We start from the raw sequence: 26,076 nt of genomic DNA, 5'->3' as shown, positions 1-26,076 counted from the left end.
ATCTGCATCTATCATTCAGTGTTCTTGAGTTGAACAAATAATGGACTTATGAAGTTGAAATGTTCAACCTAGCCTTATGCACCAGACAGCTTATGTGAGAAGGATGAACAGTGTATCCATCCATCCAATGTCTGTACCGCTTTATCCTCACAAGGGTCGCGGGCGTGCGGGAGCTTATCCCAGCTATCTTCAGCCGAGAGGCAGGGTACACCCCGAACTGGTCGCCAGCCAATTGCAAAGCACCTATAAACAAACAACCATTGGCGCACACATTCACACCTATGGGCAATTTAGAGTCTTCAATCAACCTACCATGCATGTTTTTGGGATGTGGGAGGAACCCGGAATGCCTGGAGAGAACCCCCGCAGGCACGGGGAGAACATGCAAACTCCACACAGGCGGGGCCGAGATTTGAACCCCGTTCCTCAGAACTGTGAGGCAGATGTGCTAACTACTCGCCGTGTATACATTCTTGTTATTGAAATGAATTTTTATTTACAGTTTTTCACTTTTTTATTTTTATTCATGAACTTTTAACAATTTAACTAGATTTGTTTTGAATGCAATTAAAACATGTTGTAATACATTACATAATGAAAAACAAGTTTTGTTAATTTTTTATACATAATTATATGTTTATAATAATAATACAATTGTCCTATGAATGCCCTATGCAATACCATTCATTTCAGAAGCCCTTATATTAAAACAAGCATGAATCCACAACACAATTTATTGAAGCAGAAATACGGTAATCTCCTTAAATGAGAAGGCTGTATATGGACATCACGGTTATACACGCTGATTTTCTCTCACACAAACACACATCTGTGACCTTTAGTTCCCCAGAGGCTCGGCTCCATGGCGACTCTTTCTCACAGCACTAATCTTCCTCTGCTGTGGCCTGTCATCAACAAAACACACTGATAATGTCGACAGAGAGGGAGAGAACTCAGTGTGGGAAACATGTCTTGTGTCCATGAGAGGAAGAAAGCGGGTCGAGTGTTTGCTCCATTATTGACTCTGCGTTTCTCCGGTCTCCACTTTCAGCTAACGAGGCTGGGGAGACACCGCTGGACATCGCTCGCAGGCTCAAACACTTCCAGTGCGAGGAGCTGGTTAGCTCACAGCTTTTGACCGGAGTCATTCACAGGTGACTTCTGGAAAACATCTAAGCTCTTTTTTGCATCTGTGCGTTTAGTTGAACCAAGCGTTGGCAGGGAAATTCAACGCACACGTCCACGTGGAGTATGAATGGTGCCTGCAGCATGAAGACTTGGATGAGAGTGATGAGGATCTCGATGAGAAGGTGACAGTATTTCTAGTTTACAAAAGGTTGATTTGGTCTGCTGGAGGACTTTCACCTTTCAGTATGACACAAAGCATACATGCCTACAGTATGGCACACTGAGTTAAGACCTCCATCTTCCTCCGTGCGCTACAGCCCAGCCCCCACCGCAGAGAAGAGCGTCCAGTCAGCTGTTACACACCGAGCACCAACTCCCACATGCATGGCCGCGACAAGCAGCGTTCCTATCTGCCAAATTTGGTCAACAACGAGACCTACGGCACCATCGTCAACAACAACCCACCTCAGCCCGGTCTGCCCGCCACCACCTCTGCGCCACCCTTACCCCCTAGAAACCTGGGTACAACGTTTCCCGCTATATCGGGTTTTCTAAAATCTTTTTTTTATGTTTTTATGGCACACTTAGTTAGTGTAATGCCCCCACGTGGGAAAGGAAAGCCACAGTCGCCAGTGCACTTTCCCCTGCGATAAAGGGGGTCCACTGTAATGCTTTTGGCCTGTGTGGATGTTACATCATGTCTGCATTGGGATGCTATACAACTTCTGTAGCTAGCCAATTTAATTTCTTAAAGGAAAGTCTCTGTTATTGTGTATGTGCTGTTAAAAAGCGTGCGCATAGCTCCACTGGCCAACCGCACTGTGACACGGCCCACACAGGCCCTCTTTAATTACGTTAGTGGTTGTCTGGACCTCTGCCAAGCAGCAGAGCACCTCATCTTCCAGCCACGCCATTCCTCACCTTCCCTCTCCCCCTACGAATGTCCGTCTCAATTTCACTTGCGTATAATCACATTTTCTCTTCCTTCTTTTGACAAGCTTTCTCTTCTTCCTCCCTCACAGTCCAGTTAGCAGGCCTCGGCGGGACGAGTCAGCCCTCGTCGTCCAGCAGCTGGAAGCCCGCTTCCTTAGACCTGGTTGGTCGGCAACGATCGTCTTCAGACCCACCCAACATGCACCCCCCGGCGCCCCCTGTTCGACTCACCTCTACAGCAGGTAAGCATGACACAAGTTAGATCACGTGTGACACAAATCTATTTGTAATTGTAATGTAATTTCTACATCTGATTTACTACCAATAAATAAGCATTTCATTGAATTGGGATCTCATTTTGGGCAAAACCTACTAAAATATATACATGATAAACAAAGAAAACATGTTAATCATAGCCGAAATCATTATTTTATGTTTCATATTTTTCATGTTTATAAAATGGCTTTATTCAGTTCAAAAGCACTTTTTTGGAAAAGGTTATACTGCGGTGTATAGCGTTCCATGCTACATACAGTTGATGTTGAGATGAAACTCTGAACTCCATAACTCTCATAATAATTCTCAATAATATTTTAATATTAAAAATCTAATCATAGTATAACCTACCAGAGCTTTCTTGCAAGGTTTGGGTGTGCAAAGATACAGTATGTGAAACAAAAGATGTGTCACTATGTGCCACAGGTTTGGGTCCTTCTCCTGCAGGAAAGGTTGACGCACTGAGTTTACACCCCAAGTCAGGTCAGGGACCTGCTGGATCCAGAAGCAGTCAACAAAAGTCACCGGCAGGGTGAGGACATATGAACAATCTTATTGTGTCTTATTGTATATTCACTGGTCACAACATTAAGTACACTTTTATCTAAAATATTACAAACATTGCTCAACATGGTGTTGTGCAGTTTTCCGCCAATACATACTACATCATATATCATTGTTAAATTAATACATCTGTCACAGTGTCAGAAACTTAAGCTAGCTGAATGAATGACTTGATGGTAAATCTCATTTCTTTATTTGCAACCTCCTCTGTCTTTGCTCCGTGCTCCTCGCACCAGAGATTACATTGAGGAGTTGAGGAGCTCAACCAAGGAGCGAGGAGTGGCAAATGTTACACTGTTACTCTTCACAACTCTGCATATTTATGAATTCATTGGTATGCGCCATAATAAACAAATCATTTTCGTGATTCAAGCAAACATTTGTGGAGGAGAGGAAAAGAAGCTTAGATGCAGAGCCAATCGATGAATGGGCTTCCCCTTTGTGGTTTGATAGTTACAGTACTTACAGTAGTTGCTTGGTTACAGTACAGTAGTTATGGAAGTTGGCAAATTTACGTATAGAAAAAAACATGAAAAAGCTCTTTGATTTGTTGGTTGGTTACAGTAGTATGGGTAGTTAGGTTTATGTAAAAATTACACGCTTTCAAGAAACAAGTTGGGTACGGTAGTCACAGTAGTTTGGGAAGTTAAGATAGGATTATGTAAAAATAACAGATTTCTTTTTTAGTTACAGCACTACTTTGGGTAGTTATTTTTTTGGTTGGTTAGTTAATTCCGATAGCAATATTGTGTTAGTTAGCAGGATTCCTATTGCTGTTATGCGATTGGTTAGTGAGTTACTTGGCAGCATTGGCAGCTCTTGTATTGCAGGTGTATGTATAATGAAGTGTTTGTCCATTGTCAAGTACAACAAGATGACCTATTAGTCTTTCAACTTCCTGTTCTGCGTTCCGTCAGTGAATCAACTGTTTTCCTTCTGTTTTCCAGCAATGATAAAAATTTCACCCGGACGCCACTAAATCGTACAGGGTCTATCGAGCGACCAAGTGAGTAAACTGATTTAAAAAAAAAAAAAAAAGAGGCCATGTACAGGAAGGCTTGATAACTGTGCAGCCAGATTTGTCATTTGTTTCTCTATCTGTGGACTGCATAGTTTGTGCTGTGGAAGTTTGCAATCCTTGTTGTCTTTGTGATATCATTTCCTCTTCCTGGTACAGCTAAGGAAGTGCCAGGGTGCCCCCAGAACTCCATAGGTCACGCTCTGGCTCCAGCCCACCACTCCAGGAAGGCTTACACTGTGAGTTCATTCTTTTTTAGCACCCTCGGATTGTCTTGTTTACTATTTCTTACGATGTTCTACTCTATCTTCTACTTCTCAGAAGCACAGGCCGAAGCGAGTGAGGGCCATCTACAACTGTATGGCAGACCACCCGGATGAACTGACCTTTTCGGAAGGCGAGGTCATTGTGGTGGATGGGGAGGAGGACCAGGAGTGGTGGGTCAGTATCCCAGAGTGTGTGTGCGTGTGTGTGTGTGTGTGTGGTTCTTTGAATACTGGCAACACACAAAGATGCAAATCCCAATTGTGCCACTTGAGAGCAAAAACAAAAATCTGAATTGAACCATGCGATGGAAATGTAGAGGGTTGCGTCAGGAAGGGCATCCGGCTTAAAACTTTGCCAAACCAATATGAGCGTTCATTCAAAGAATTCTATACCGGATCGGTCGTGGCCCGGGTTAACAACGTCCGCCACCGGCGCCGTCAACCTGCAGGGTGCCGGTGGAAAGCGGGTTCTTCGGGAGAAAGAGAAGACGAAAGCACACAACCTAGAACTGAATGCGGGGACTTTGAATGTAGGGACTATGACAGGAAAATCTCAGGAGTTGGTTGACATGATGATTAGGAGAAAGGTTGATATATTGTGTGTCCAGGAGACCAGGTGGAAAGGCAGTCAGGCTAGAAGTTTAGGGGCAGGGTTTAATTATTTTACCAGGGTGTAGATGGGAAGAGAAATTGAGTCGGGGTTATTTTAAAAGAAGAGTTGGCTAAGAATGGCTTAGAGGTGAAAAGAGTATCAGATCGAGTGATGAGGCTGAAACTTGAAATTGAGGCTGTTATGTATAATGTGATTAGTGGCTATGCCCCACAGGTAGAATGTGACCTAGAGGTGAAAGAGAAATTCTGGAAGGAGCTAGACAAAGTAGTTCTGAGCATCCCAGACAGAGAGAGAGTCGTGATTGGTGCAGATTGTAATGGACATGTTGGTGAAGGAAATAGGGGTGATGAAGAAGTGATGGGTAAGTACGGCATCCAGGAAAGGAACTTGGAGGGACAGATGGTGGTAGACTTTGCAAAAAGGATGCAAATGGCTGTAGTGAACACTTTTTTCCAGAAGAGGCAGGAACATAGGGTGACCTACAAGAGCGGAGGTAGAAGCACGCAGGTGGATTACATCTTGTGCAGACGATGTAATCTGAAGGAGGTTACCGACTGTAAGGTTGTGGTAGGGGAGAGTGTGGCTAGACAGCATAGGATGGTGGTGTGTAAGAGGATTCTGGTGGTTGAGAGGAAGATTAGGAAGGAAAGGCAGAGCAGAGAACCATGTGGTGGCAGCTGAGACAGGACGAGTGTTGTGCACCTTTTCGGGAAGCGGTGAGACAGGCTCTCGGTGGATAGGAGGAGCTTCCGGAAGACTGGACCACTGCAGCCAAGGTGATCAGAGAGGCAGGCAGGAGAGTACTTGGTGTATCTTCTGGCAGGAAAGGAGAGAAGGAGACTTGGTGGTAGAACCTCACAGGACAGGAAATCCTACAAGGAAAATGGTTAGCTAAGCAGAAGTGGGACACTGAGAGGGCAGAGGAGAGGCGAAAGGAATACATTGAGATGTGACATAACTTTTTTATTATTATTATTTTTTTTTAGCGTAGAGGGAGCTGGGCCACCTCCCACCCCACACAGTCAATGATTAGCTTTTGAGCAGGAAGGTACGTCGCCACCACCCCACCCTGTCGAAGACGAATGGTTGCCGGTCCGCGAATATTATGTACTTGTCTCAACCAGTCCTTGGTGGTAAAAAAGGTCAGGTTTTTAAAACATACAGATTTAAAACATACAGTATTTCTCCACGCTTGAATTAATCAGAGACTGTTTATATGTTTTGGTGAGTACTGCTGTTTTGGTTAGCAACAGAGTTTCACAAAAAGGATATGTCTATTTGATTAAGGCCTTTATTTTTTTCAAGTGGATAACGTAACAAGTGACTAATTTCTATTCTGCATCTATAAGATTCGAGGCCGCTAATTGTGGAAATACGGTAATCGACCCGTAAACATACCCTCAAGACGATCCCTGGTCTCATTTCCACGGTAACCATGGTAGCGCGAGCAAAAAGCCATGAGCTCATCCTGGACCATGTCTCTCACTCACACAAACACACGCACACACACACACACTCAAAATCCCCTTCCTCAGCCCCCTTTACCCCCCTTACCGCTTCCTCTGTGGAGTGCCTTGTGTGAAAGTGAACCAGCTGCGGCCTCTCTGTATTTAGCTGTCCTCGCTGTCCCCCCGTAAAGTCCCGGCGTTTCCCAAGGTCCCCCAACTTCCTCTCCGAGCATTTAGCTTAGTTAGTGCTGCTATGTTTTCTTCACCAGTGCACAAATATCTTCTAGATTTTGTCGTTTTCAGGTGTAGAAATGACTAAATGGAGCTTTTCATTGTTGTCTTCGCCGTCAAGGTAATGAGCAGAAAATGTTGTCCACATCCTAGTCAAATAGAATTCTTGTGATTTGTGAAGTAATGAATCTCCCTTGTCGTCCGTTATTATGAATCACATACTTTGACAATGTCAGACATTTTCACCTTAAACCCTTCTAGCAAGTCCTCTTGTGTAGTGCTTAGCATTGTGTGCGTGTATCCAGAAGCTGTATCCTTCTGTGTTTGACATTCATGAAAGTTACTGAAAGGAAGCCATGGGCCAAGGTAAAAAAAAAAAAAGTTAAATTGTGGTGCAGATCTGGATAAAGGCACAAACATTTTTGATACAGTGCAAGAAAGGGTATCAACATTCACGTACAGTGAAACCTCAAAAGTGGGACACCATCCGTTTCATTAACTCATTCACTGCCAGCCTTCCCAGTAAACATGGATATTTGACTTCTAAAGCCGTCAATGGCAGTGAATGTGTTAAGTTGCTTGTCCAATTTGAGCTATTTTTTCAACAGGTAATACAATGGTGCCTTGACTTCCATCCATCCATCCATTTTCTGAGCCGCTTCTCCTTACTAGGGTCGCAGGCGTGCTGGAGCCTATCCCAGCTATCATCTGGCAGGGGCAGCCAATCGCAGGGCACATAGAAACAAACAACCATTCGCACTCACATTGACACCTACGGGCAATTTAGAGTCTTCAATTAACCAAGCATGCATGTTTTTGGGATGTGGGTGGAAACCGGAGTGCCCGGAGAAAACCCACGCAGGCACGGACGGGGAGAACATGCAAACTCCACACAGGCGGGGCCGGGGATTGAACCCCGGTCCTCAGAAGTGTGAGGTGGACGCTCTAACCAGTCGTCCGCCGTGCCTTGACTTATGAGTTTAATTTGTTCTGTAACCATGTTCTTAACTCAAAACACTCGCATCTCGAATCATCTTTACCCAGTGAAATGAAAGGAAATGCCATTCATCATTTCCAACGCCGCATTTTGCTCCTTTTGGTGGCCTTGCCCACCAGGAGGCAGTATAATACAGACACAAGCAAAGAAGAGTTTCACAACTAAGTGGTTCAGTAAGATGCAGTAATATTAGTAATTTTTCTCAAAGGTTAAAGAATATATATGCCTGTGATATATTGGTATATTGTCTGTCCACATGTGTTGCTGCACTTGTGGTATTCAAATAGCCGTTGCTTAAAGTGTTATAACACCGCCACATAAAGGAGATGCTGTTGGTAGCAGGTCTAGGGTGTTTCCCATTATGTGTTAGCATTAAGCTAGCGTACGTAAAGGCCGAGCTATGTGGTTGTTTTAAATACACGTGTAAATTCTCTTTGTTTTATGTTTAGTTTGACATTAAACTTCAACTGGGTGTGGCAATGAAGAGCTTGAAGCTTCTTTTTGTCGAATTGCTCATTGTCTGCCGAATTGCTGCATATTGTGAGTTGAGTTGAGTTCGCTGCCACCACGTAGAGTTCCTATTTCAAAATTTTGCTCGCAAATTAAAGCAAAAAATCGGCTGAGCGACGGCTCTCGAAAAACACAAGTCGGGTGACTCGTAAGTCGAGGTACCACTGTAATCACAATAATCTGTTTCAGGGTCCAACTAAGGTTCCGCTGTGTATAATCATGAATATCAATACGGTAGTACAATTCAGGCATATATAAGAGGTCGATATCTATGAAAATGTACAATTTAGCTCCTTGAGGTTTCTGCTCTTACGATTCTAGTTGAAACTGGGTCTGGACCTTAAGTAGTTGCCCCCAAGTGGAGGAGTGTTTTGTGCTCATCTTCCCATGTCGCCTCCTTTCCAGCTGGGCCACATTGAAGGAGATCCGATGAGACGAGGAGCCTTCCCGGTCACCTTTGTACACTTCACTGTGGACTGAAATGTCACCGCTGGGGTGGTCAGCAACTGCAGGAATAGAAAAAAAAAAGTGCGGGCCTGCGTCCCCTCCTGGTGACCGTGATGCCATTCAATGTGTTTTTGAACTGCTTGGTGTTTGTGACTATAGAACGCAATTGAAATAATTGTAGTGAACAGCGTCTCTCAATAAATGCACTTTCCCTCGCCGCGCCGTCACGCGTGATGAAGGTTGTGCACCACTTCCTCTTCCTCCTCCTTTTTATATGAGCAGTCAGCAGGCCTTCACCGTGCATGAGAAAATTTAAATAAATTTAATGTGCAGGTTCCTTTATGAACGTGCTTGGTGATGGCAGGAGGTTTCCTATTCTTCCCATTTTGGGAAAAACTAATCAATCATGCGTCATGCAAGGAGCAACACTCTTGTTCTTCTTTTATTCAATCGTGTCCAATGACGAGGCCATTTCCACATTAAAGATACCCATTCAACTCCTAATTTGGCCTGAGTATGAATACTTTTGAATTTACCTGTACGCGTGTGTGCTCTTTCTGTTTGTGTGAAAACCTCTTGACATTCCGCCTTTCTTTTGTAGACATATCTCTTGTGGGGAACATGCTCTGATAAGCTCCTGTCACTCCATTAGAATGTATTTGTGTTTTTGTTTTTTTTCCCACTTGGCAAACAACCAGCTGTGCAGCATCTAACGTCCTCCTTTTTCCATTTATACAAAAAGTGTGTTGTTTTCCATATTAACACAAGCATTCAATGAAATTACTTTCAAGATGAGTTGCAGAGCAACTGTGTGTACACAAAAGTCAATGTTCCTATGTAGTAGGCATTTAAAGCTGACACCAAGAGAGCCTTTTGAGTGACATCGAGAATTGCAGCTAATATTCCTCGTGTTTATTATTTTTGTTGTTAACTCACTGGAAACAGGATGTAATCTATACATGTGTATATAGATGTGAGTGTGTTATTTAAATGTAGAGAGAGACTGTGGGGAACACTTACAGCTGGACTTTAATGTGAGTGTAAAAATAACAACAGTTATTATTATTGTCTTTGGATGTAAATGGGAAATGAAACTGGAATAAAATGATATAAAACGCATCCTGTTGTTGCTTCTGGGAAGAGTAATTAAAGTGGCTCAATATCTGCAAATAGTCATTGATTGTAAGGCTTTTAAAGCAAGGTGCCTGTTGTGTTCCATGAATGATGGGTTCACTTTAGCCTTTACTCCAGTGAGTGCAAGTATATCAAGTGCCCTGCACTTTATTATGGCCTGATGGCTTCCATCTTCTGTTTCACTGTACAGGTGAGAGGCAATACAGTACTAAGAAGCTTGTGTGACAGAAACAAGATAACTCACTGCTTTATTAGTCTGGTGTTAAATGTTTTTGAAAGGAACAAAAGTCATTCATCTCGGTTGTCAATTTTATCCAAATGAAGCTTCAGTTGAGAACTCGGCTTCCTAGTTAGCGAGGTAAGACCTGGCACACTAAAAGATAATTGGGCTGTTTTGGTCCCGATTTTGCCCCTTTCCAACAAAAGACGACAAGCACCAGATTGTATTAGGATTTATAAGATTATCCTATAAAATTATCCTTTGGTCTGAGGTGTGTTAGCAGTGAATTTGTCCTGATAATCTGGTCTCTTGCTTTCGGTCACTTTGGCAACACATCGCCACAACATATTCAGTGCCCTATCAAAATAAAAGCATACTGGTACCAGTAAACTAACGCCACACTCGAAACAGAAAGTCCAGTGGAGCTGTGGGAAGCCTGAGAAATGCTTATTTAAAGTTTTCCCACAGTCTTTGTTTTTTTGTTTTTTAAGTTCAGGATTAGGATTATGTAAAAAAGTATTCCCAAGACCACAATGTGTGTCCTCTACAATATTGCGCTTTGTCTTACTGAGTTGTTGCTATATTTCTTCTCAGTTTTTGTTAGATCACATTTGATCATGTGAGATTTTGGTCGAGGCAGATGAGATTCAAGATCAGTGGTGGAACAGAATCTTTATGTGTGTAGTTGTTATTTGTGGCTCACAAAGATTTATCAAACGAAATATGTTCTCATGGGTTACAGTTAGCTTGCTAGTGGGTTATTTAGCAACTAGCTAGCTACCAAGATTAGGTTACAGTAGTTTTAAGGGCAGGAAATTTGGTGATTGAAGCGCCAACGTACTCTATTGTAAAGTCTTCATTAGGTGTACAGTAGAGGCCGAATTTTGGGCAAAATGTTAGCATTCTTAACTGTCATAAAAGTGTAAAGAACAGTGAACCACTGTATAAGAAAAAATGAATAATAGAGTCAATCTAGTCGCTCTTTGAAGAGCAGGGTTTCTATCGTCTGGTCCAGTAGGGTCCCAAGTACACACAAAAATACTTCCTGCAGCATTCCCATTGTACACCTACTGACTAAATATGGAACTTTGCAACAACAATACAGACCACTCGCATAGTATGACTTGTAAACAAATGTTGGTGGGACATTTTATTTTTGGAAGAGACAGAGGAAATACTGTAGACCTTCAATTGCTGGGTAATATTCTTATGAGTGAATGGGAACTCCAAGTTTGGCTTTATACTGTATCTAGAGTAGAGCCTCAACAGTCATGCCTTAACGGTACATTTAGAGAAAAACATAAAAGTTATTTATCCATCCATAAAAATACCCTGCACAATTGTTTCTACACACATTTTTTACATTAATATTGTGACAGTAAGACTCAGGCAATGAAGACATTATAAGCTCACGATATGTATGTTATGTTTTAACATTTTACATTATTGGTTGATGGGGAGTATTTTTGTTTCATTTCAGTGTTATAATACAGTGGTTACCTTCTCTTTACAATTGTATGACAGCTTAGAATTTTACTCTAAACATTGCCTGTATAATTGATTATGTTTTTTTTTTGTGGTGACAGTTTGACCCTGGAACAGTGAACATTTATTACAGATAGGAAAAAAAACTTTTGACTCCAAACAAATAAGATGTAGACCAGCTTTACAGAAAATGTACAAAATGTTTTGTACCATAAAGGTTACATTTGCATGGATAGTGAGTGTGTCAAGTGACATGTATGGGCATAATGAACAATCACTAGACATGTATCATTTATTATTCACTGACAACCTGATCCTAGCTGCACTGCTCTATCACGCACGTCTGTTTATTTTATTTTATTTTATTTTATTTTATTTACCAACAAGTTGGGCTCCACAAGCTTCAAATTTGACATGCTCATTCTTTTGCAAGTGCTGCCCTCCATCGACAGCAATCATTTGTTACAAAAGACAGCAAACAAATCAGCAATATTTTATCTCTTTTCCTTTTATATTTACAGAAACGAATACAGTAAAAAAAAAAATGTACACGTTCTGAAAATGCTTTAATCCAAATTAAATATATTTTGAGCGTGTTCAAAATGTGTTTTCAAACCGTTTGTTAAAGTAATGACTCTTACCAATAGGTGGTGCAGTCAGACAAGTCATGTAGTGCAAATTTGTACGTGTTTCCTATTATAAATGTACAAATCTCACCAGATAAATGGAAACGATACAATATAATAATAATACTAATAACAATAATAATAGAATTAACTACATGCAGCTAAACATTACATTTCATTAAGACATTCCTAAAAAATGACTCCAATAATGGACGTGTATATACATTTACGTGTTGATGTATAATATATGCTATTTATATGCACAAGTTTTAATATAAGCATTCACTTATACTCTTTATTTTAATTTAGTGAATTAGTTAAAGGAGCAATGCAGCTCGAGCCCTTTTTTTTTTACGTCACACTTCTCGAAGAGAGCGAGGAAATGTGGGCGGGTTCTGTAAAATTTTCGACCGACTCCAAATTTTCCCCGAAGCTTGTCAATCAAGTCTACGTCCCTCTGTTCTTTACCGTGATTGGCTGTCGAGATTTCACTTTCTCCAAACCACTGGAAGCTTTCCCGCCTACTTACCGAAGAGCCACTCATGACAAAAGATTTCATCCTCCATTTTTTTCTGGTCGTATTTATTGTCGAAGAGGCTGCTATTACGCGATAAATGCTGTTTTAACACGTTTAGAAGTCAGCTAGTGTTCCCACGTCTCTAAAATGAGTGTTTTGTTTATTATATGGTAAACCACATATGGTTTCCACATATGTTCTAGACAGGTAAGCATGATACATGCTCTATAAAGTCGTTTAAACTCACACCAAGGCTGATTGTATCGTGTTTTGGTGAGTTACGCAGCCCCCCCAAAAAAGACAAATTAAATGTTAACAGGTAAAACGACTAAATAAATGCGCTTGAAAGACACTCCTGGCGTCGTCGTGTGGCTGAGACGAAAGAAACGATGACGGCGGTCGTTTACTCTTACTTTGCTTCTTTCCTCTTTGTCTGGATGTGAGCCCTGGATGACAACCGCCCAGTCAGCAGCCAGACGCAGCGGCAGCAGCAGCACCGGCGGCGGTGGCGGCGGCGGCTTATTTATCATCGGGGCAGCCGAGGGAAGCGAAACGAACCCGAGGGGGGAGGACGCAAGGAAGGAGAGGAAGGATTTATACGTCCAACATCCAAGCATGGCTACCCAAAGCACGGCATCGTGCACTGGATCCGCTCTGCTGCAGCCCATCAGCGACATTATCAACCTCCCTCTCGACCAGGTACGACTCGGAATGGTTCGGGTTTTAGGTGGGGAAAAAAAAAATGCAGCCCAGACTCCACATTACGCCGCGGCTCGCTAGCTATGTGTGCACACAAGGCTAGCAGAATGATGCGCATCGCTAACCACTGCCAAATGTTTGCAAAGGCCAGATTAAAACGTGGGATTTATGCGAGCAGCACTGCTCAACATTTTGAGCTTTAACATCTCATCGTTGCTGTTAGCTTGCGTGAAACTACAGTAATGCCTTTTCTGTCTCTCATAACAGCCAGTGTGTGGATCGATCACGTTTTTCTGGCGCTTTCACGCTATAATTTGGATTAACTAGTTCCATCTCGTTGATATATTCACTCGAGGCCACTGGTTAATGTGTCCAGTTGTCATTGCCTGTAAACGTGACACGTGACCAAATGTGTTCTGAAATGAAAGCGGTGTGAAACCACAAGGTCACTTTTAAGACAAATACCAATATATCATCTCCAGAAATAGCGCACACTTTTCACTCCAGCGTTGCTTTGTGCATCATCGTGATGGCTATGTGAGCAAATGCAGTCCATGTTGAATTATGACACAAGGGTAGCATGGAGTAGTTGGGATTGCATTGTAAGCATCGAAGTGTTTGCAATGTAAATATGGATCTTCAGATTCACGTGATGCACACTTGCATAGAAATAGAAGCGGTGTTTTTAAAAGTCACTGTTGCAATTTGCCAACACCACCTCAAACTTTTGAATCCTGTTTGAAGTAACATCATTTCAAGTGCTTGTTGTCATTGGTGTGTCCTGTAGAGAAACCGTATGAGAAATTCCACTTTTGGGCTGTTTTGAAAAGAGAGACTGCTTTTGCCACACTTTTCTGCTCAAGACCCAATTTAGTCCCTCCCTGGAACTGAAATAATATTGCCGTATACTGAACACAACTTCATGATAAAGAACACAGATCACTGAATTTATACCTTGACATGATTTAAAGAGGTGGTCAGTAAAATACATGGCTTTATTTATTTTATTTGTTAAAAATGAGGTTCCTTTGAGTGCCGGTGTCTCCAGTTTTGAAAAACCCAGCTCAGGTCTCTGTGGTGACCAAAAACAACCTTTTGTTATCGCTGTCAATCAGAGCATAATTTTTTTTAAAGTAGTAAGTTCTTATGGCTTGCTTTCATTGTGAGTTGCTAAGATACTCTGCCTGTCCTTTGTTCCTAACCATGGTGTTGGGCTAATATTGCCTTTGCCAATGTCATTTGTTGGATGCCACTTGTTCTGTGCTAAATAAGTAATTAGGAGGTGTTATGGGTTTTTTTCTTGGAAGAAAATGGATTGAGTTAAGCAACCAGGATCATAGTCAAGCCATTACTCTTCTTTCCCCTCTATAGACCTGCCAAAAGATCTGCTTAAATTATTTGCTGCACTCACAAGCCAACATACACAAGTTATTACTCATGGTGCCATTGCGCAAAATCCAATGTATATTAAATTAATTAAGATGACATCTTTGACATTCAAATAAAATGCCACAGTAGCTGTCCAACCATGATAACAATATGTGGAGTGTTGACCTTTGTGCGTTTATGACAGATGATTGTATATTTTGCTGAAAAACTTCATACAGAGATAAAGGTGTAATACTTCACTCGCGTGGCAGCGTGTGTTCAATAGTGGTGATGTAAACAATGACTGTGCATGCTTGGAACTGACAACATTTAACACTAACATTAAAATTCCCTACCTTGTTGCCATGCCTGTTTTGGTTCTTAGCACTATTTCAAAGCGGAGAACTGAGTGGCCCAAACCGAGTAAAGAAGAACGGAGTCGGTACGTTGCGGTCCGTGGACACTGGCATTGTTGTGTGACGTCAGACATCTTGTTGAAGCGCTTACTTTACGACTTGGCTATCAAGAGGCAGCCCAGTGCAATTTTCTTAGTCAAAGGACTAACATTTCAATTTCCCCAGCAGCCTCAAATACAGTACAAAAGAGAGTACAGTCATTGAGATGATGTAAACCGCTGTTGGTTGGTCACTGGGCGAGCAGATTCGTCATCTCCACATGGTTGCAACATTTGAGAATCCAAGGGGGAAGGACAAAAGTCACATGCCTGCTTACTTTGTTCCTGTGCCTTCGCTCTGGACACCGTGGTATTATACTTGACAGTCTCCACTTTGCTACACTGGTTTGTTTTCTTGCTGTTACTGTCAAATTAAACAAAACAAAGAGGATTACACATTGTGTTTTTAAAACGACTACAGAGCCTTCTCCTAGCTTCATGCTAACATACTATGGGAAACACCATAGGCACACGGGCTAACAATTAGTATCTATGTGGTGGTGTTGTTACTCTTCAAGCAAAAGAAACAAAATAAACTGTACAGCCACACATGTACACAGATAATATAACACTACTCGCAGGCAGATATTCTTTATCCTCTGCGAAGAATGACTAATAATCCTGTTGTACTGAGAAGCCAAGAAGAGCTGAACCTCCAGCAGAGTATAGCCGTATGTCTGTCTTATACTGGCACGCACACCAGAATGAGCAGCACAATGTGCATTTTAGGACAAAGTGTGACAAAAACGGTTTCATTCTTTTCAATTCTATTTAACTATGTAATTCCTGTATGTTTCTGCGATTGGCTGACGACCAGTTTAGGGTGTACCCCGCCTTTCGTCGAAGATGGCTGGGATAGGCTCCAGTACGCCCGCGACCCTAGTGAGGATAAAGCGGTACAGAAAATGCATGGATTCCTGTATGTTTTTATAAAGTATTTATGAAGTATAATATGATAGAATGATAATTTTCTCATTAAAAACACATTACGAAAATGTTATTTGGGAACCCATAATGAATTAATGGCATTATCAGTAATTTCAATGGGTAATGATAATTGAAATGGTCAAGTGAGTTAAGTGGTGACGGAACGAAAAAAAAAACTTGTATCTCAAGGCACCACTGTACTGTCTGTGTTCCCCCGCTCCATCGTGGTTCACCTTCAGTTAAATCATAGATTTTTTGGGCGAAACGCATCTCCTCATCACAGAAATCCCTGCTACATCGCAGAAATCTGTAATACCCCTGGCATGTGGGAAAGCAGAGCCACAGCCGCCAATCCACTTTTCAGCCGTTTATTGAATGGCGAGACAAGAGTAGAACACAAACACAATGAGCACACTCACACAGCAACCGGTGCCGGCCACAGCTCATGCCCAGATCCTCACGCGTAGACATGCCATAGTTTAAGTGACCCGGCCAGTATCTCTCCTGCTTGCTGATGACACGCCACCCAACCAGGCCCCGCCTCTTAAAAGAACATATCACACACACAGATACTATAATAACCAACAGTATTTTCCATGTATATTATGCAGGCATTTTTTTTGGTGTTCAAATGTGTTTACAATGCATTCAAAGCATGTGGAAAAGGGAACGTTTGAAAAAGTGTATCGTGGATTTTCACTGGAACATATCCCCTGCAATGAATTGGGGTTCGCTGTATTAAGTCGTGGTATTCAAACCAAAAAAACCCAAACCTTTGCAGTGGGTATTGCGGTTGTTATGTGGCATGCGACGACTGTATCTTGAAATCGTTACAATGCGACGAGGACTAGGAGGCAGACCGTTGCAACTTTCCTAGTCAGAATTCTGAAATTTCCATTTTCTCAACAGCCTCGAATGCAGCATGAGGGAGTACTGTCTTGGGTGTAACACCCACCACAATGCTGGTGTGGCTTGTTAGCCTCCTGCTGGTCACATGCGTGAGTGACTGTGCCAGCAGTGCTGCCACTTGTATCCGTCCAGCCTGCTATTATGTTACGTGTGGTATACAGTTTGTTGTGATTGTATCTCTGTGTCGTGCAGATCCCATGGGAGACACAGGCTTCTGAGCTGTAATGGGAGTGTGAATTGTGTGCCTCTTCCTCGCTGTGGCTCCACTGCCACCTCTCCCTTTTTCTAGGAGTATGATGCCATTCGTTTTACTTTTAATAAAGCTTCAATTGCAGGCTCATGAATGATATGCTCAACATGACAAATCCTCATTTCGAGCTGGCTCGTAATGTCGTCTGACGTTGGGCTGTCTTCTTTTACCCGTCATAAACCTTTACTGACTTGCCGGTCTTGCTCTTGAAGATATTGACCCGACAGTGTTGATTCCAGAAAAATCCTTGACATTTTACCGCTTACGCATTCGCTTCTTCCTCCACGGCTTACTGCCTCTTATGTCTACTGAACCACACTCTGCTTCCACATGAGTATTTCTAAGCGAGCAAGTAGTTCTTTTTAGACTAAACTCTAGTGTTGTGCCTTTTTAACTGGAAATCCCAAAGCTTTGTAAATTCTGCATATAAAAGTGTGTTATAATAAATTTAAATGTATTTAAAGTGTGTGGGGAGGGCTAAAACTATAGATTTGTTTTTTTAAATGTCTCTATATCCCAGATTTTCACCCATTGTGGATGGGTCGGGAACGTATCCTTCGCAATAAACAGGCGTTCACTGTATTATGGAGAATTAATACGTACATTTATAAAAATATTATTTAAGTGGGCTGGAGGAAATCTCTTTCTGAATGTTCTGAACTCCTGTTTCCACACGTTCTACTGAACAAAATAATGCTGCCTGGAGGAGTTGTACCATAGTGGAGGTTTGCATCGACAAAGTCTTGATCTAAATCCCATAGCTGAAGTCATGTTGTTCTCTTTCAGACCACAAATTGCTTGAGACTGAATAAACAGTGCCAAGTAGTGCAATTCCAAACAGCTTGACATTTCTGTGAGATGGACCTTTAGATTTTTTTTTAACTGAATACACTTGCCATAACTATACAATTTGCAGCAAACCAACTCACCAGATAAGTAATGCTAACTGAGGACAAGTTGAATTGCCCGTGTGTATCAGAGATTGGCAAAACAGATTTTTCCCAGTACGAATGAATAGAAATGAAGAAGCTCATGTGGTCTTAATGATACCTTTAATGTTCCAGAGATGTTTTGTGGTATGGAATACCCACCCCCTCTCACTCCCCAAGGTTGGCAGGTTAGATTACCCAATCACAGAAGACTGTAGTGTCACCTTCAACATTAGCTGGAAATTTTCAGGATTAATCAGGGCCAGTTGATGAGATATGTCTTGGGTCGGGCAACGTTCAACTGCCATCCATCCATCTACTATACTATTAATCCTATTCAGGGTCAGAAGGAAGCCGGAACCTATCTCATATGACCTTGGGCAAGATACCAGGACTGGACTGATCACCTGTCAATTGTCGGGTTTACACAACAAGACAGAGCCATTCACATTTGACACTTCAGACCTAGCATCCATGTTTTTGGAAAATGGAAGTAGCTATGCGAGAACAGAAAGAACCTGCAGGCTCCACGCAGACAGGCAAGGATGTTCTGGCTTTGGGACAGTAGTTATAGCCACTCATACACTGTGCTGCCCCCAAAGTTCTGTTTAGGTCCCTTATTTGTTTTCATCAACTACAGGTAAATTATGTGCAAAGGGTTTTACATCAACCTTTAAATTCAGTATGTGTCATAATTTGCATCTATCTTTCGGATGGAGCCTTATCCGGGCAAGCTAACCAACTGTACAATCAGTCATCTGTTTTTGTGACGTTTTACTTTGTCACAGTCTTTTGTCGCATCACAACAAGTCCTGTTTTGTTACCGTTGTTGTCGCTGCCTTTTCCACCAGGGAGTTGGCCACTTTGTCCACACAGTTTGGAGAACTGAGCACTAATATTTCCTTTCCTATTCTTTTCTGTCATTGTTTTATGCTGCAATACTGTTGGTGAAGAGAGGTTAATCAGTGAAAAGTAGTCAAGTGCATTCATATCTATCTATAGTGGCATCATATTCTTAACGTTCCTCATCATGGCAGTGAAGGGACATGAAGCCTCCGTGACAATCACTCACAATGAAGGATTATGATCTGATGGTGGTCCACATATGCTAGCCAGATAGGGCATGTGTTAATTGGTCAAACATGCATCTCTGAAGTGGCTTACTCACATGATCTTTGATGGAGTTAGAATTTAGGTAGACTAAACTCTACATTGCCAACAGGGGTGGTAAATTTCTAATGGTCATATTTCTTTATCTGGACCAGCCACGGACTGCACGTCATGTCTTGGATGGTACTGGGTCAGCCCAATTTAACTCTGTGGCTAGGGCTGCTCTTGTTGGCACTGATGTTCATGTTACCCCTACTTTCTGATAGAAGAGACTTTTGGGTAACACTTCTTACACACACACACACACACGGACACACACACACAATATTGCTATTTACATTCACTGAACACATGAAAAACCCTCATGTGCAAGTGCCAAAAAATGCAAGTGAACAATTACACACAATATTTGTGTTCTGGGTATTTCTGCTTCCTCCCACATTCCAAAATAATGCCCGTTATGTTACAGATGCACCAAAGAGGCCAACAAAATGTCTTGTAAATTTAACACACTGCAGAGAAAAGTGTTTTTATAAAACCTGCCAAATTTGAATGAATAAAAAAATCACCACTTAAAATAAGGCTCACCCTCAGGTTGCAGGACTGTGTGGGCGTGTCCGCTGAAGGCGCTGGAGATAGCCCTTCACCTGTCAATCAAAAACGTTCACCCGTATGCTATGTGCTCAATGTCGGTAGTCAGCTACTGGCTGAATAACGTGTGCTGCTGTGGTTATGATTAATAAACAATTAACCTTCCCGTGTCTCTGTTATGTGAGGAGATCTACACACAAGTCTGAGCGAGGTGCTGACGTATTGAATGACCCCACCGCGGTTGAGCGAACCTAATATACAGTTAACATTCCCTTAAGTTTCTCTGTTGTATGGATCTACATGGGGCGCATGTAGCAAGGCTGTGGAGTATTGGACGGCGCCAACACAGGTCCGCCGGTCCAACATACAAGCCCAGCCCCTAGTAGGAGGCCACTTCACAGTGGAGCCGTCCAACTCTCCGTCTGCTCGCTGTGTGAGTGTAGAACAGTGTAGAAAATGCATGGATGGACCAGTGGTAGATATCGTATTCAAGTCCCTTTTTACTCCATATGGGGAAAAGGCATTTGGTTGAAACATGGCTTAAGGACTGTGTTCCTGTTTCTGTCCCTAAAGTACCTGACGTGGGACTGCAGATTTTATTTTAAAGCCCTCGAGTCCAGTCAAAGTTTCTCTCAGCTCTCCTTTGAATTTAATTTGCTGCCCTCTGGGGAGTCTTATACCGGCAATTGATTTCTTTCCCCTCAGCTCTTGCTAATGGAGTGCTGCTGGCTGCCGTTATTATTATTATCATCATCATTATTACATTGCACAATCAACACAAGTATGTGTGATTCCTCCTGGAGGAGTACGGAATATCATCACGGTGCTTGACAACAGGTCTTACACAGTACCAAACAGTTACCAGCACTTCCTCGGAGGATTGTGGTGCCATATGATTAATGAATCTTGATGGCTGCCAGTGTGACTGTCAACCACAAATGATGATGGTGAAGAATTGGCCAAGTGGGAAGAGCCAGCCCTTTGGAAGGCTAGTGAGTAGCACAAATACATTAGTAATGATGTCGCAAATAGCGGGGGATAAGGACCAGGGCACAATTGACGGCCATCACAATTGAAATGGGGGCGGGAATGAGGTGGGATTCACAGCTTCAAAAACAACCACATTCTGAAGCATCCAGAAGATGGGCTACAACTATCGGGTTCCTCGGGTCAAGCCACTTCTGAGCCTGAGCCAACGTAGGAAGCGTCTCAACTGGGCCAAGGAGAAGAAGGACTGGACTGTTAGCTAGTGCTCCAAGGTCCTCTTTTCTGATGAAAGTAAAGCGTGCCTTTCATTCAGAAATCAAGGTCCAAGGGTTTGGAGGAAGACGGGTGAAGGACAGAACCCAAGCTGCTCGAGGTCCTGTGTGAAACATCCACATTCAGTCATGATTTGGGCTGCAATGCCCAGTGAAACTCTGCTTTCTTAAATCCAATGTCACTGCAACAGATCACATCAGAATGTTTTAGAGGACTTCATGATTCCTTGTGCTGAGGATCTGTATGGAGATGCAGATTTCATCTTCCAGCAGGACTTGACCCCTGCCCATACCGGCAGAAGCACCATTGGAAGTGCTCAAGCTCATCGAATGGCAATGACCCTCATGGGGCAGTTCTTGGACCCCTCCTATTCAGCCTGTATATGCTACTCTTGGGTCAAATTCTTCAGAACTTTAATCTTGACTATCATAGCTATGCAGATGACACAGTTATATCTAGCAGTGTCTCCAGATGACTACAGTTCAATTGAAGTGTTGTATCACTGTCTAAAACAGATAAATATATGGATGAGCCAAATTTTTCTTCAATTAAACCACAACAAAACTGAGATAAATGTTTTTGGCAATAAAGAAAAGAGAATTGCTGTTAGTAAATATCTGGAGTCACTCTCCGATATTTAAAAACCAAAAACCAAGTCCGAAACCTTGGTCTTCTGATCGATTCCGACCTGACTTTCAACAGTCATATCAAATCAATTACTAAAACTGCCTTCTACCCTCTGAAGAACATATCCAGAGTGAAGGCTTGCATGTGTCAAGCAGACCAGGAGAAGCTCATCCATGCTTTTATCTCAAGTAGACTTGACTATTGTAATGGTCTTCTGACTGGACTCCCTAAAAAGAGCATTAAACAGCTGCAGCTCATTCAGAATGCTGCGGCTCGGGTTCTGACCAGAACAAAGAGGTCAGAGCATATTACTCCAATTCTAGTCTTTACACTGGCTTCCAGTCAGCTTTAGAATATATTTTAAAGTTCTGCTACTGGTCTATAAATCACTAAACGGTTTAAGTCCTGAATACATGAATGAAATGCTAATGGAATATAAACCCAGTAGGGCTCTGAGATCGACAGAATCAGGTCAAATAGAGGAGCACAGAGTCCAAAGCAAACATGGTGAAGTAGCATTTAGCTATTATGCTGCACACAAATGGAATAAGTTGCCAACAGAAGTGACGTCAGCCCCAAGTGTGCATTTTTTAAAGTCCAGGTTAAAAACTCTTCTTTTTTCCCATGTTTTTTTTAGAGCATTTCCACTTTTAAATTATATTTCTTGCACTGTATGCTGTTTTAATTGTATTTTTTAAATTTTTATTTTTTTCCTCGTTTTAAATGTTTATAAGCTGTTTTTGTTTTTTGTTTTAAATGCTTTTAATCTTGTAAAGCACATTGAGTTACCTAGTGTTTTAAATGCGCTATATAAATAAATGTGCTTTGCTTTGCTTACAATTATTTGTTTAAATCTGATTGTAAGAGTTAGAAAGCTATTGACCTCTATCATAGTACACTAATTAATGCACAATCGCTAGATCATGCTGTTGTTGTTATACTGTAGCTAGGTAGACTTAAGTAATTCAGTGAGGGAAATATAATCAATCAATTAATTTATTTATCAAGCACATTTCATGCACAAGGCAAACCCAGTGGGCTTTACAATGGTTCAAAATACAATTTTAATACAAGCAATAATATTGCATACAACAAAAAAGTTCAGACTTTTTTCAAATTAAAACGAAAAAAACATGCAACCCAAAGCAATATGTACACATTTTCCCTAGGCTTTACATGATCAGGATTTTGGGGCCGATCAGCAAGTTAAAAAAAAAAACAATAACCAATCACCGAGCCAATCACAAGATGGAGCAATGTGTCTATTTAAATGACTTGTTCATTTACTGGATATACTTTTGTACTGTATGAGTATCTTCAAAAGTATTCATTCTCTAGTCAAGTGATTCCCAACCAGTGTGCTGTGGGACATTAGTCTGCCATGAGCAATCTTCAGGTGTGCCATTGGAAATTATCAAATTTTAATTAACTGCTCAAAAAATTATGGGAAATGATGTATCTTTGTGCCTCTATTTATGCCAGTGACAGACATAACAAATAAATGCTCTTCTATTAGCTGGAAGGAAGTACATACATTAATTACTGTGTATCTACTTTTTGTGACATTTTTGTTTGTTGGTGTGCCGTGAGATTTTCCAATTGTAAAATATGTGCCTTCGCTCCATAAAGGTTGGAAATCACTGCTCTTTTCAGGTTATGTATTCTAATCAGTCAGGTCAAACCAACATTACAACATGACAGAAATAATGGCTATACTCTAGTTGAATTACTTTATTGTAATTGTAATTGTAATTCACACACACCGAAACTTCAGAGCATGATTTGACACAACGCCGGGACAAACATTAGTGCTAGCACTAGCTTGCTAGGCTACATAACGTTTTGTTGCCTGCTTGCGAGCCAAATCGTATTAAAAGTACGTGAACATACCTCAAGCAAACCTTAAATGAACGTAATCTCCCTAGCACCGATGACCGCCAACACACATTTTTCCCCATTTTGGTTTTATAATACACACGAAGCGATCCATTGTTGTTGTCGTCGCCATGGTAATGAGTGTGTCCGGTCGCGTTTGCGTTGACAAGATAAAGCCCAGTGATCGTAAAAGATGGGATGCGGTGGTATCGGAATACAAGATTTTATCGCAGTAGTCTGACATAGTGCAATCGTGAAAGTCCAAATTTGTCTTGTATTCTGATCCAGCCATTATGTGTTGTCTGTCTCAGACGTATTGTCTGTCCCACACCGCCACCATGTTGTTTTTAAAAAAGAATTTATATTGGCGGTCAGATATTTACAGTACTACGTCAAAAGAAACGTGACAAGGCTAAAAATAAACTACCTTTTGGATTCAAATATACTGTACACGATGGCGACGCGGAGTAAATGTCTTTTGCGGAGCCGATCAATAACCGGTGAATTATGACATTAAAGCCGATCAGCAGAAAATGCCAATTATCGCCCAAACCGTTCAGGCCGATAAGATCTAATTTTCCTACGTACATGCTCAGGCAGCATAAACACATACACCGCCGCACTGAATGAATTTTGTGAAAATATGGTATTGTAAGTGATCCATCCCTGCTCTTTCCCATTGTTGTGCTGATAACGGTGCAAATATTCTAATTTTAATTTTGAGTGCCACATTAATTTTGTCACAGCAATGTAAAACAACACGGAGACAATGTCAAAGGAATTGTGTGTCTATTGTAGCGGCTTGGTTGCATTTCATTTGTTAAATACATAATTGGGTATAATCTAGTTGAGTTGTTGTTCTGCAACATTTTATATACTGTAGGAGTGCTGACAAAAGATGTACACATCTCTATTCAACAGCCTTTCCTTTCTGGTGCTTTCATTGGGCCAATGGGTCAAACGAGTTGAAGACGTTGCCTCCAATATAAATGACAGCACATGAATATCCATCAGCGCGAGTTTGCACCGTCGCTTGTACCTCTGTTGAAGTGTGGGAGGTCCAGTCAGGCCGATTGACCTTCACGGTTGCAGATAGACTCTTGACGTGCCCATCGAGTTTTCTTCAGCTCCGGTTAATAGTCCGTCCCAGTATTCATCAGCCTTGGCTACAACCTGTAAGTGAAATTTGGCCACTTCGTTCTGAATTGATTGTCAGTGGAGGGGCATCTGCCATTGATTCCTGTAAAGCACATCACAGGTACTCCAAATGGAAACATTATTTGTGACTGCAACTTTAATGAATTTTGAAATAGATTTACCCGAGGCACCCATCTAAATTTGTGGCATCATTACTTTCTAATTGGAAAGTGTGTGACTCAGCCATTTTTATTTTGGCCCGACTAACTCTGCTGTTCCAACATTAATGTTTGTACACAGTAATAGCAGTGTGTTAAAAAACTAATTAAAGCTCTACATTACAAGTAGGCTTTACACGATCAGGATTTTTGGGGCTGATCACCAATAAGCGAGTTTAAAAAAACTGATAACCGATCACCGATTACAAGATAGACCAATGTGTCTATTTAAATGACCATTTCATTTACTGTATATACTTGTGTACTTAATTGCTCAAAAAATTATATTTGCAATAAATAGTACCTTTGTTCCTCTATTTATGCCAGTGAGGCATAGTGACAGACAGAACAAATGAATGGTCTTCTATTAGATGGCAGGAAGCACATACAGTAATTAATGTATACACTTTTTGTGACATTTTTGTTTGTTGGTGTGCCGTGAGATTTTTCAATTGTAAAATATGGTCCTTGGCTCCATAAATGTTGGAAGTCACCACTCCAGTCAGATCATGTATTTGAATCAGTCAGGTCAAACCAACATTACAACATGGCAGAAATAATGGGTGCTAATTTACTGTAATTAAATTACTTTATTGTAATCAAATTACTTCACCCACACCCAAACTTTAGAGCATGATTCGACAGAACGGCAGCATGTTTACGCACAACATTAGTGCTGTCACTAGCTTGTTAGGCTACATAACGTTTTGTTGCCTGCTTGCGAGCCGTATCGTATTAAAAGTACGGGAAGATACCTCAAGCAAGCCTTAAATGAACGTACTATCCTGAGCACGTTCCAGTCTTTTTGTCGTCGCCACGGTAACGAGTGTATCGCATTTGAGTTGACGATAAAGCCCAATGATCGTAAAAAACGGGATGCGGTGGTATTGGAATATAAGATTTTATTGCAGTAGTCTGACATAGTGCAATCGTGAAAGAGCAAATTTGTCTTGTAGTCTGATACGGGCATTACGTGTTGTCTGTCGCAGACGTGTTGTCTGTCCCACACCTCTGACATATATATATATATATATATATATATATATATATATATATATATATTTTTTTTTTAATAACTTTATTGGCTGTCAGATATTTACAGTACGATGTCAAAAGACATGCGACAAGGCTACAAATAAACTAGCATTTGGATTCAAATGTACTGTGCACGATGGCGATGCGGAGTAAATGTCTTTCGCGGAGCCATTGATCGGATCGGCGAATTATGACATTAAAGCTGATCAGCATAAAATGCTAAATATCGGCCGATACCGATCAGGCCGATCAGATCTAAAGTCTAATTACAAGA

At 41.5% G+C, this 26,076-nt stretch overlaps 2 protein-coding genes across 5 annotated transcripts in view; both read left to right on the top strand.

Moving 5' to 3' along the window:
• The window catches only part of asap2a (ArfGAP with SH3 domain, ankyrin repeat and PH domain 2a), a 61,765-nt gene extending 52,215 nt beyond the window's left edge, over positions 1-9,550 (top strand). The window contains exons 20-28 of one of the 2 annotated variants that reach the window (XM_061795681.1): positions 1,052-1,119; positions 1,203-1,310; positions 1,446-1,602; positions 2,151-2,303; positions 2,764-2,869; positions 3,849-3,907; positions 4,079-4,158; positions 4,241-4,360; positions 8,390-9,550. In XM_061795681.1, coding sequence (XP_061651665.1) covers positions 1,052-1,119; positions 1,203-1,310; positions 1,446-1,602; positions 2,151-2,303; positions 2,764-2,869; positions 3,849-3,907; positions 4,079-4,158; positions 4,241-4,360; positions 8,390-8,464 — 926 coding nt within the window. In that variant the 3' untranslated portion in view covers positions 8,465-9,550. Of the gene's footprint in view, positions 1-1,051; positions 1,120-1,202; positions 1,311-1,445; positions 1,651-2,150; positions 2,304-2,763; positions 2,870-3,848; positions 3,908-4,078; positions 4,159-4,240; positions 4,361-8,389 lie in introns of both variants that reach the window. The other variant, XM_061795680.1, reaches the window with a different exon arrangement.
• A 3,194-nt stretch (positions 9,551-12,744) lies between these two features.
• Positions 12,745-26,076, top strand: part of mboat2a (membrane bound O-acyltransferase domain containing 2a) — a 55,895-nt gene continuing 42,563 nt past the window's right edge. Inside the window, exon 1 of one of the 3 annotated variants that reach the window (XM_061795669.1) lies at positions 12,745-13,112. In XM_061795669.1, the coding sequence (XP_061651653.1) occupies positions 12,864-13,112 (249 nt within the window). In that variant the 5' untranslated portion in view covers positions 12,745-12,863. The remainder of the gene's footprint in view (positions 13,113-26,076) is intronic. The other 2 variants (XM_061795670.1, XM_061795671.1) reach the window with 2 other exon arrangements.

Source organism: Phyllopteryx taeniolatus, chromosome 13 (assembly GCF_024500385.1).
Source record: "Phyllopteryx taeniolatus isolate TA_2022b chromosome 13, UOR_Ptae_1.2, whole genome shotgun sequence".
Lineage (NCBI taxonomy): Eukaryota > Metazoa > Chordata > Actinopteri > Syngnathiformes > Syngnathidae > Phyllopteryx > Phyllopteryx taeniolatus.
The sequence above is the reverse complement of the archived record's forward strand: the minus strand, read 5'-3'. Positions and strand labels throughout refer to the sequence as shown.